The following is a 12575-nucleotide window of genomic DNA, read 5'->3' on the forward strand; positions in this document are numbered from 1 at the left end:
ATGATGTTTTTGTAGGGATGAATGTTTTAATATCACCTTTCTTTTTAAAACTAATCTTCTTTTGACATTCCACTTCCATGAGATCTTTGTAAATATGCACAGGACAAGATGATCAGTTATGCTTTTTTGTGGCTTATCTGCATCTGTTTGGTGCATCTTTGGCATCTAATCAGTGTGTTATTTAACATATGCTTTTATGCAGCCTATTAAACTAGAATTTGAAAAAATATACTACCCATACTTGTTGATCAGCAAGAAAAGATATGTTGGGTTGTTGTGGACAAAGCCAGATGCTTATGAAAAAATGGATACTAAAGGTGACAAACCTAATCTTTTTGTTTCAAACACAGGCCTTAGTGTTTGTGAAGGCTCAAAATGCTCTTAGAAAAATAATTTATTTGATGCCTTCTTAATTATTAAATATTCCTGATCTTTTAAATATTCCGTATCAACAGGCATTGAAATAGTGCGAAGGGACAATTGCCTGCTGGTGAAGAACTTGGTTACAGAGTGACTTCACAAAATACTCATTGATCGTGACATACCTGGTGCAGTGCAGTATGTCAAGAACACTATTTCTGACTTGTTAATGAACAGAATGGATTTTTCACTTTTTGTGGTAACTATGGTGAGAACAATGAATCCTTTTGCATGTTTATGACCAAATTTGTTTGACCATTTGTTACTTTTGAAATGGAGAAAATATGATAGGGGGAAGAGGATATTTACATTGCGAGCAAGTCACTTATTACATATTCCTGGTTTCAAGTGTTAGAAGTATATCCTATATACCTAGTTGGGGCAGGCCATGGAAGTTTCCTTTTTAAGTCTGTCATGTTTCTTCTCCCTACATTCTGTACTTGGAAGGGATTCAGTCAATATTTACTGCTAGCAATGGGAGGAAGAAGTGTCAAGGGAGGCCTTATAAAATTGAAGAGAATCAAAACATGACAATATATAATATATTTGCATTTCTAGTCTCATCCTGAGAAAAATTGATTACTATTTAGCTGCGGCAGAAACAGATGTTTGCAGGTCATATCCTTTATCAAGACTATCAACATATTCTTAAGGGCATTGTTGTTTTCCTGTGCTAACAATCTCTTTGTTGAGTCAGGGTCTGACAAAGACTGGAGATGACTATGCAGTCAAGGCAGCACACGTGGAACTAGCTGAGTGCATGCGGAAGGTAAATACTAGAAATAACTTCTCAAAACAAGTATAATGAATGGTGCAATGCCTTCTGGTTCCATTTCAATCCTATCTCTCTATTTTTATTACTGTAGTGCATCTAAAGACTCTTGTAATATTTTGATTTTTATTGACAATGAGTCCATTGTTGGATTTTTTAAATTGATGTCGTGTTTTAAAGCCAAGTTGCCCCTGGTTTATAGAGGGATGCTACAACTGCTCCAACTATGGGTGATCGTGTTCCATATGTCATCATAAAGGCTGCAAAAGGTGCCAAGGTAATAATTAACCCCTTCTGTGCTTAGCATAAGTCTCGATATTGCACTAAAAATGGTTAGTTTAATTATTTTGCTATGTTTTATTTGGAGGCATAATTTACAGAGGGATTATGGATATAATGACTAATGTGTTTACTTGGGCTTAGGAATATGAGAAATCTGAGGATCCAATTTACGTACTAGAGAATAACATCCCTATTGATCCGCAATATTACCTAGAGAATCAACTGAGCAAGGTGAAAGACCAAAGCATCATCACTTGCAGTTTATGCTCTTTTTGAAAATTTCACTAGTGTTTCAAATATATCTTGATAGATAGTAATTCTTTCCAGCTAAGTGTTTTTTATTAGTGCCTATTTTTGCTCTATAGCCGTTGTTGAGAATATTTGAGCCCATTTTGAAGAATTCAAGCAAGGAGCTTCTTCATGGTAGTCACACACGAGAAGTTTCCATATCAACTCCTTCAAATAGTGGAATTATGAAATTTGCAAAGAAACAACTCAGTTGTATTGGTTGTAAAACACCTATCAGGTATTTAGTTAATACAAGTAGAGGGTGTCCTGCATGTGGTTTCCTTGCTTATAGTAATGCACAATTGGGAGTAACTATTATTTCAGTTTGGCGCTTTAGAAAGCTACTAGGGTTCATCTTTTTGATGTGGAAAAATCTATGAGGTTGCATGATTCCATGCCTGCTCTCCTTGTAAGAAACTGTTTAGCTTTCTTATAATAAGAATGTCTGGTTAGGTTGCTTCATACTGAAATTCATGATGTTACCTGATTTCATGTTGCCATTGCAGCAAAGAAGATCAGACACTTTGTTCACATTGCAAAGGAAGAGAAGCAGAATTATATTAGAAAACAGTTGCAAATGGTAAGCTGGTATTCTAATACCATTACTCTTTATTTGGAGAATTTAAAGCAGGCCTTGTGTCTATTGTTCTCACCTAGATTTTCTATCATATGACACTAATATTTGATCAATGTTAGTGAGGGAATTAGAAATGCTCTTTGGTAAACTATGGACACAGTGTCAGCAGTGCCAAGGCTCTATGCACCAAGATGTTCTTTGCACAAGGTTTTTGAATGCTATATTTCAAGTATTACATTTTCATAACATGATTTAAATTTACATTATAGATGTATTTTGTAACATTTGTGTGATCATGTATTTGTTTTTAATTAATAGGATGTTTTTTTTTTTTTTTTACAATTACTATCTCTTTTATACTTACATTGATGTCCTATCCTTATTGCAGTCATGACTGCCCAATATTTTATCGTAGGAAGAAAGCTCAGAAAGACCTAACTAAAGCAGAGGTGCAACTAGAGCAATGGCAGTTTTGAGGATGCTGCTTGTGTAGCTTGTAATTTTTTGTATTATCGAATATTTTTGTTTTCCTGAATTTTCTCTGGTGTATGTTTCTCTGATTTAATGGATCAGGGAATTTATTTGGTCCCTAAATCAAGATGAGCATGGTTTATTTATTGTACAGTAATTGTCAAGTCCTTGTTATTTAATGTTAACCAGTTCGATATATCTTTTCTCCTTGCAAATGAGATGGAGAAAAAGTCAAAATTGATACATACTTCCCAAGGCACACCCTATAAATGCAATGTGCACGCATATCCCAAATTTTAGGAGAGCACACACTATAAAACATAGATCTGCAGGCTTACATATGTATATCCAGACATGCATATAGTTGAATGGATGGATGGATGGATAGGTAGATAGAGATGGATACACAGATAGATTGGTAGGAGCAAATCCTAGCCAGAGAAGGACACAAAAAGGATAGGCACTATGCACAAAGAAGCCATCATATTTCTCCCTCTTTCAACAATTTATGCTAATTTGAAAACTTTAGTAGTCGATGCATGATTGCACCCATCAAATGAATAATCCAATGATGATTTGACAATTATACCACGAAATTAAAGGGTATACATTAGAAACGCCCTTGGAACATTTCTCCCCATACTCAAAGCAAATTCAGAGTCCCGTATGTCATCTTCATGATACTAATTAGAACGCTTAGATGACCAGCCTTAGTAATCATGATTCACAATGATCATGAATAGAACTGAACCAACCATCTATTGATTTGCATAACAATATTTTTATGGCTGGTATATTGGATATAAAGTTCCTTGTGATGCTCTGCTCAACAAAAGTCATGCTACCACTCATTTATTTGGGAATTTTCTAATGAAGTGTGCTACTTGAAGCATACATTTTCTGACTTTCAACTTCTTGTGCACAAGAACATGGCCTTACCTATAGTGCCATTTTAACTTTTACAAAGATGTCTATTCACATTTATTAGCAGGATTTTGGTTAACACCTTTAGGAGAAATCAAACTTGTTGCATTTTTTACATAATGGAGTGCATAAATCAACTAGGGTTGTGTGAAATTATAATTATATTAACCTTAAGGTGAAAGAATTTTGTGGACCAAGAAAGGTTAGACTAATTGTTTTCAGTACAGATGATAAAGTTTGCGTGATGGTCATATAGAATTTAGGGTGTACTTTAGTCACGCACATTTATAAAGTACGTGGTACCACAATGGTACTTTGCTGCTATGTCACAAGATTCGTTGAACTTCAACCTTGGGGTTTGAATTTTGGTGAACCTTAATTTTTTTTAAAGTTTGGCAAACTTTAATTTTTTTTGAGGTTTGGTGAACCTCATCAAACCTCATGATCATTGACCAAGTCCATAGATTAAAAATCATAATGTCATGTCACAACTCAAGCTTGTAATCTATCCTTACAATTTCCATGTTCGTGAGAGCATTTTGTATGTTTATCGATGTTGATATCTTAGTATTTTATCCTATATTTCATTTTAAACTTAATATATATATATATATATATATATATATATATATATATATATATATATATATATATGTATGTATATATATATATATATATATATATATATATATATATATATATATATATATGTATATGTATGTATATATATATATGTATATGTATGTATATATATATATATATATATATATATATATATATGTATATATATATATATATATCTTTGTATATATATATATATATATATATATATATATATATATATATATATATATATGTATATATATATATATATGTATATATATATATATATATATATATATATATATATATATATATATATATATATATATATATATATATATATATATATATATATATGAATCTAATTGCGAACCTCATCTGAACCTCATCAAAAAATTCGAATTCGAACTGAACCTAGTCATTGCTAAACCCATACTTGAACCCAAACCATGTGACTTAGCTTTGTTGTTATGTAATGAGTTAGATTAGTTTAAGTTGCTTTTGATTAGGCCTAGGGTAGTGGAATATGAAGTGTCACTTGGCAATATGAAGAGTCACTTTGATTTGGACAGATATAAGGATTTTTTAAAATGGTAATCTGTCTCGTCTTTAGGTATTCCGTGTTTCATTGTTGGTACTTTTAGTTTTCTGTGATTGTTTTATGCATTTACAACATATTGGAGAAAGGGTAGCATGACCAAAGGATTGGTTGGCATGTGTACAACAATGAAGAGTTAAGCAAACACTAAGATGAAGACATCACATCCCGAAGTTGGTTTGTAGTTAGTTTTGAATTTTTGTTTTTCAGTTAATGCTGTGATTTAATATTTGATGGGTCAACATAAAATTACTATTACTATTTTTCTAGGAAAAATTAGTATTTATTCAGCCACAAATCACTATAGAAGTGTAGTAAGAGCTGTAGAATTTCCACAAAAGCACCAATCATGGCACCAAGGCTTAGGTACTACAGTAAACACACTTCCTCGGGCTTGTGTACATCACATTAACAACATGCAGGCTTCTTGAGGTAGTTGTTCATTGCAGTGATATGAAGTTGTCGAAATGATACAAAGTTGTGGGTAGGGCTGTAACAAGTCATATACAAGAAAAATAATTGCATACATTTCACAGATAAGGAAAAAAATGTCTGGGAACTCTTTTAGAGGTGTCGGAAGGACTGTACAGGCCTTGGGCAACAATAGGAAACTCTCAACAAGCGTGAGTAGGGTTGTACAGGACCACAGGCCCCTAGTGTTAATTACAAACACTCAAGCAACGTGGGTATGTACTATGCATTCAGGCTCTTCAATGACAAGCTTGAGAAGTTTGTCATCGACCTTGATTAGCAATAAATAGAAGTCAGACAGATAACCTAGAACAGTATCAGGTAGGGAGAAAGAAAGGTTGAGCAGTTTGTAACAGACCTTAACCAATGAGAAACAGAGGCTGGGTGATTTTTAATAGGTAATAACAGTGAGAAACAAAGGTTGGGTAGGCTGTAGTAGGTTGTATCAGCGTTGGAAAAGGGCTTCAGGGATGTTGTAAAAGGCATCTACAGAGAGTTAACAACCATGAAAAAATGGCATAAATAAGTACCCTTAGTAATTTCATGGAGTTCAATTAAAAGTTTATTGGACATAATTTCAGCACATAGAAGCAATATAAAATCAAATAGGAAAGCCTTTAGGCAATTGTCCATCTAAATGAATTTTTAGTACCTGAATTCAATATCCTCATTGAGCGGGGAGAATTTCGCTACAAAGTTCAAGACACAGTAGTGGTTATTAAGATGTCGATCATTGTCAGATGCTTCTGTAGTGCAAGATGCATCTCAGTATGGACAAGGGTACAACGAATGCATAAAACTTCTGAGAAGTTTGGGCTTATTGCCTTGAAAGGATGTTTTTAAAGCAAATGAAGGGAAGGGAATTGATTTCAGATCAATTGGTAAAATTGAAAGACATTATGGACCTAATATGGATGAGCAGTAATTGAATAAGACATGGTGATAATTATTCTCAAAATTTTGCCTTTATTTCAATTTTTTTGTAGAATTTTCTAATATCATTTCCAAAACCACTGCCATAATATTTGAGTTGTCCTGTCAACTAGTGCAGTAAGTAGAATGTTATTTTCTTATTATTTTTTGTTAAATTTTATTGAAATAATTTGTTCCATTTCTAAAAGATTGAAACTTTGGCTTACAATCTTTTATGTTGTCAGGTACGCGGAAGAACTTGTAGCAGTTGTGGCCCAACCCCTTCCACTCCAAATTACTAGCAAGTTTTATAACTTTAAGATAGCTTTGTGTTTAGTCATGTTGTAAGTTGGATGAAAATGATTAGTTATCTTGATAGCCTCAAGTTAGTGTTGTGTTTATTTATGATGTAAGTCGGCTGAAAATGATTAATAATCTTGATGAATGTATTTCAGGATGCATTCAGGGATTCCCATCAGGTGCTTCCTAGCATTTATGATGGAAACATTGAAAATCAATTGGCAGTTGTTGAACACGTTGAAGATATACACAAATTCTACAGGACAATTGAGGTATGTTTCTCTGTCAATGATTGCAGTTTCTTTTTAGGGTGAAGGTAAAGTTTTATTTTCCTTAACTAAAATTTGGCATTCATGTATGCCCAGGACGTGAGTTGCATACCTCCAGATTATATGAGAAACCAGGTTAAAATCAACGCAAAGATGAGGGCAGTCGTGATTGATTGGTTGGTGGAGGTACAACTTTGTTCCTATGCTAGTTCCAACTTCCATTTGCTGTCAAACTTAGATCTAAAAGAGATTTATATGGTCTATCTCTTAGGCCTGACATCAAAATCTTAAAATTTTCAGTTGCATCTGGAATTGGAATTAATGCCAGAGACGTTGTATCTCATTGTAAACATCATTGACAGATACCTTCCTATTCAGAGTATTGCAAGGAAGAATTTGTCAGTACTTGCTATTGCTGCAATGTTTATAGCTAGCAAATATGAAGAAGTCCAGCCTCCACAGGTAGGATGACTTGCTGACATCTGTAAGAAAGGATGTCTATATATCTAATTAAAAGAACACTTTGTTGGCTGTATAAAAGTACATACACCAGCAATATCTACTCCGACAGAAGATTACACTTTATGCTAGAATCAGCACAGAAATTATATTATAATAGGTAACACAATATTAATAAGAGCTGGTTTATACTTGGCTACAGGTCAATGACTTCATCCGCATCTTCCCAAATGAATGCACGTTAGAACAGATAGTGGCCATGGTGATTAGCTTTAACTGATAATTCTTTGTCATTGATTACAACATAGTCTCCAAACATTCAGATTGACTGATCAATTGATAATAACTCTTCGCAGGAGTCTACGATATTAAAGCAACTGAACTTCAAGCTTACAGTTCCCACTCCATATGTATTCCTCCTCAGGTTTCTAAAGGCAGCTAATTCCAACAAAGTGGTAAAGTTTTGAATGACACCACTTTTTATATTATTGAAAGCAGCCTGTATGGCATTGATCAAATCTACTTTCGAAAATGCCTCATAAAATCTAGCATTCATGTTTTAAATTACTTTTCTTCATTGTATTCCTAATAATACCTTGCTGTACTGACAAGTCGTACTATCTATTATTCAGATGGAAAATCTGGCATTCTTCTTGGTTGAACTGTGTTTGCTTCAGTACATAATGAGCAAGTACAGTCCATCAATGCTTGCTGTTGCTACTGTCTACACTGCTCGATGCACTTTGAGGAAGGATCCATGTTGGAACAAAACACTTACCCTTCATACAGGCTACTCTGAAGCAGACCTGAAGTAAGCCTTAAAATTTTTAAAGCATCACGCTTTTAGTGATTTTACCCTTCTAAAGAAATCCTACTCCTGGACATTTTAGATTTCTTCATCAATTACAGGTAGGCATTGTTGATCAGCTACAGCCAGAACATTGTGTCTTGATCAACTATATGTTGGAACTCAGCTACTAACACCTTGTCTGAATTGAATCTTTATCTAATACTAACATGCATACTAAGCATCTGGAGGTGTACGCACATTTTGTTAACTCTGTACATTGAGGTAATAACATTTATGTGCATTGTTCCAGGGAATGTGCATTTTTCATGGTTGATTTTCACTTAAATGTGGGAGGAAATAAGTTGAGAGCTGTTCATAAGAAGTATTCAGATCCATTTTTTGGCTATGTTGCTTTTTTAAGCCCTTCCAAGTTATCTGCTAAAGACAATTGTAGTTCCAACAACTGATGAATATGTGCACCAGATTTACTTTTGGAGTCTAATTGAAGGTGGCCTATATGTTCTAAAATGAAGCTCTGTTGCATATATTTTGTCCTGTTCAACCTGCAAACTAAATCTATGGCCAAAAATTTATGTTACGCCCATGATTCCTCTGTGCAGATATCAAGGGGCTAGTGTGGATTCTATGTGGATGAGTAATGCAAAAAAGACACACGTGAAACTATGCAAGTAGGGAGAAAACCTCGAGAATGGAAGGATTTTAAATAGGATCCATCACAGTACCCTTTTGGAAGGAAAGACAGTAAGGATGAAAGCAGGGTCATCGAAAAGTAGCAACGGGAACCACCAGAAAGCTCTCGAATACGTAAACTCCATTCCATAACCGTTCCATGAGAAGAGTGAAGATAGAAAGACTAGCCAAGAAAACCAGCCCTCAAGGCATTGCGTTGCAGAACGAGGAGATCTTCTCCTACAATGGGGCCAAAACAAGAGGCCTCGTGGTTATAGAGTAGAATACAGAAGCGTGGTTGAAGAATCTTCTATTCAAGCTAAGAAAATTAGTCATATCGATAGACATAATGGAAGGCATGACCAACAGACATTCAAAATGATTTTATTTATTTTTTTTTAAATATTTTTTTATATTGTCTCTAGAGAGACAATAGTTTGAATTATGGACATTTTTTTTTTTAAATAATCTTTTATATTGTATCTAGAGAGACAATAGTTTGAATTATGGACATTTTTTTTTTTAAATAATTTTTTATATTGTCTCTAGAGAGACAATAGTTTGAATTATGGACATTTATTTCTTTTAAATAATTTTATATATTGTCTCTAGAGAGACAATAGTTTGAATTATGGAATTGTCTCTAAAAAGACAAAAATGTAATTGTCTCTAAAGAGACACAAATGAAGTTGTCTCTAGAGAGACAAATGAAATTGTCTCTAGAGAGACAAATCAAATTGTCTCTTAACAGATAATAATTCTTGTCTTTATAGAGACAATAATAATATGTGTTCTATATTGTCTTTATAAAGACAAATTTTTGAGACATTATATTTTGAGACACCCGCTTAGAAACAATATTTAAGACAATACACAAGTTTCTTTTTGTCTTAAGTTAAGACAATTGACTCAAATATTGTCTTAAAACCCCCTTACATGTAGTAGTGTGTGCACAATGAAAGAGAAACAATCAACATAATTAAAAATAAAATTGGGACATTGATTGATTGAGAGAAGACCATTAGAATATGTCAGCAGAGGATTATATTACAACTGCAAATATTAAAAGTGGAAACAAACAATCTGCCTATTAGTAAAATAATCCGAAATCTAAAAATTTTCAATGTCTAATGAAAATCGAATATTCTTAAATTCTGCGCTCATCTACAAAGAATCAAAGACACTCTACAGGAGATCAATATCAAGAGGGTTTCCTCCTACACCAGTACGAAATGTAGGTTGTAGCTTATTTCCAAGATACCCGTCCTTCATTCTTCTCCGCCTCCGCATAAATACGTTGTGCATATTGGGATGTCCCTGAGCAGGATATGGCCCCTGAAAATGGCTTTCAGCACGAACATAGTGATTCAGCTGGTTACTGTTCGATCCCAACACAGTGTTGTTATTTGCCAAGTTTGGAGCCAGGCCTGATTGCTGCATCGGTACTTCATGTTTCACCATACAGTTGGAAAAGTTACTCTCCACAGGGCGTTGGCCTCCTTGGAGACCTCTACCATTGGTCTGAAATGGATTCTGCTGCAGATTTTCTCAGAGCCACCTATTAGTGCCATTTTGGAATTGCAATGGGTGACGTGGTTCTGAATTAATCATCAGAAAATGATCATGATGTCCTTGTGTCTGACCTACATCAAATTGATTGCCACTAGCATTAAGGCTTGGCAATCTCATCTGATGAGCGACACCATGATTTCCAAATGATTGATGCATCAACCTCTGGGGTGGTTTCAAATCTACAAAACTTAAAGTGTGAGTGGTCGATCGATTATTATTGTGCATTGTTACACTAGGGTGCTACATTTAAAATAATTTTTTTAATTAAAATAATTTTTTAATAATAATTAAAATTATATTTTTATTATGCAGAGTTTAATTAGGGTTAGTTTTAATGTAAGATGGAAGAATTATTTGTTTATTAATGGGAAGTTATCTTTAAAATTGTGTAAAATTTGATAAAATTTAGACACTCTTAAAATAATTTAATTTCCTAAAAATAACTCTAATCCTTAACTCTTATTCATAAAATTTAAATATAAACTAAACCCACACAAAATAACTAATATTTTGTTTATTATACTAATTGGTGCAACTATATTTATGAATTTCAGTGCTTCACTAGTCATATCCATCATTATCTTTACCATCGAGTTCCAATATTAATTTTTTTATTACCATAAATATATTACCATGAGTTAGTGCAACTGTGTTTATGCATTTTATCGTTTCAATATTATTGTCCATAATTTCATAATATTTGGTAATACTAAAGGTAAGAAACTCTTGGTATAGGTTCTATATTATGGATTAATTTTTAGCATAGGAAGACATAGTTTATTCAGAAGTCTAGGTAAAGTAACAAATAGTATAGTTATTTTCTCTTTTCTAAAGTATATTTCTAGTTTTAGCTTTCTCTTCTTGTAAGCTATCATGGTGGGTGACTCAAAAATCCCAATCAAACCTCTGAAATTTGGAACCTCTCCATCAAATCCTAAATTGATTTGGGGCAAGGTCTACATTCTTTCGTAGACATCTCTCATTTCCATGTCTTAAGGCACAATAACTCGAGAGCAGATACGACGGCTAATTTTGTGATCCATAAGGATAATCACTTCTCATTAATGATGGTTGGTGTTTCAAATAAACTCATAACATGGTTGTACCTATCATTTATCTTGCATGGAAAATGGTGTGCACTTGGGTTAATTGAAGGAATGGATCACCATGAGTTGGTGCAACAATGTTTAAGAATTTTGTTGTCACCTAATCCTCATGATTGGGTGAATATATGTAAATAGATAAATAAGTAATATGAACAGTCATCGGGAGATGAAATGAACAGTCTCTCCCTCATATATATAATGAAGACCTACCTGATGGAATAATACATACAAATCATTTTTGCCTTGAGGAGTTACTACCTGGCCTGATATGGTATCAAAACCAGCTCCTTTTTTTTAGCTTTTATGCCCTTTGTAACTCCCTAGTCTGCTCCTCTGCTCTCCATATAAAAGCGCTGCTCCATATAAAAGCACTGCTCCTCCATACAATAAGCTGTCCATATAATTCGCTGCCCATATAATTCAATGCCTGACATTTTCACTGTCCATATAATTCGCTACCCATATAGTTCAATGCCTGACATTTTCGTTGTCCATATAATTCAGTGCCTGACATTTTCTCTCCAACCCTCCTATACTCTTGTCTGCTACACTGCCTTCAACCATTGACTGCGCCCTCTGGCTCTCTGCACTGTCCATAAATGTTAGTGACCTGAACACTGCTCCACGCAGTCACCAGAATGCTGCTCCACGCAGGTTATTAGGTTCCTCTGCTGAATATTCCTACCAACCACAATTTCTTTCTTTTCTTCATCTCCAAAACCTTGATCATTATTAGAATGACTGCTAATGCTGTCATTTTCATCCCCATTGGTCTCAACCGGATTAAATTCCTCAAGGAGAGGCTCGACCCAGTCACCTCAAGGTCATATGCCTTGCAGATCTGAACAAGAATGAAGCTCTGAATGGGGGAGGTACTTTTTTCGTTCAGAAACATCCAAATTTGAGAGTGCGAGTTGTACATGGAAATACCTCGACAGCAGCAGTCATTATTAATGAGATCCATCCTAATGTCAAGGAGGTGTTCTTGACAGGAGCAACTTCCAAACTTGGTTGTGCTATTGCTCTTTATCTTTGCAGAAAACAAGTTCGTGTGTTGATGTTAACTTCTTC

The 12575-nt window shown here is 34.2% G+C and overlaps 1 protein-coding gene and 1 pseudogene across 1 annotated transcript; both read left to right on the plus strand.

The window, feature by feature from the left end:
* The first annotated feature begins 589 nt into the window (after positions 1 to 589).
* LOC149217463 (DNA polymerase delta catalytic subunit-like) lies at positions 590 to 2815 on the plus strand (annotated as a pseudogene).
* A 2668-nt stretch (positions 2816 to 5483) lies between these two features.
* Positions 5484 to 8603, plus strand: LOC149217464 (G2/mitotic-specific cyclin S13-7-like). Its single transcript, XM_089390219.1, has 8 exons — positions 5484 to 5558; positions 6774 to 6890; positions 6984 to 7073; positions 7188 to 7349; positions 7549 to 7608; positions 7703 to 7801; positions 8024 to 8157; positions 8447 to 8603. The coding sequence occupies exons 1-8, from the start codon at positions 5484 to 5486 to the stop codon at positions 8601 to 8603; spliced, it is 894 nt and encodes a 297-aa protein (XP_089246345.1).
* The last annotated feature ends 3972 nt before the right edge of the window (positions 8604 to 12575 follow it).

The sequence above is a fragment of the Pinus tabuliformis genome, chromosome 1_1, assembly GCF_031772625.1.
Source record: "Pinus tabuliformis cultivar Carrire ecotype Pingquan chromosome 1_1, CPIR1, whole genome shotgun sequence".
Lineage (NCBI taxonomy): Eukaryota > Viridiplantae > Streptophyta > Pinopsida > Pinales > Pinaceae > Pinus > Pinus tabuliformis.

What these genes read in the sequence shown, in the direction of transcription:
- LOC149217464 (XM_089390219.1), top strand. Translation starts at nt 5,484, where the DNA reads ATGTCTGGGAACTCTTTTAGAGGTGTCGGAAGGACTGTACAGGCCTTG. An exon ending in ATAGGAAACTCTCAACAAGC is followed by an intron (nt 5,559 to 6,773) that starts GTGAGTAGGGTT and finishes AATGTATTTCAG; the next exon opens with GATGCATTCAGGGATTCCCA. An exon ending in TGATTGATTGGTTGGTGGAG is followed by an intron (nt 7,074 to 7,187) that starts GTACAACTTTGT and finishes TAAAATTTTCAG; the next exon opens with TTGCATCTGGAATTGGAATT.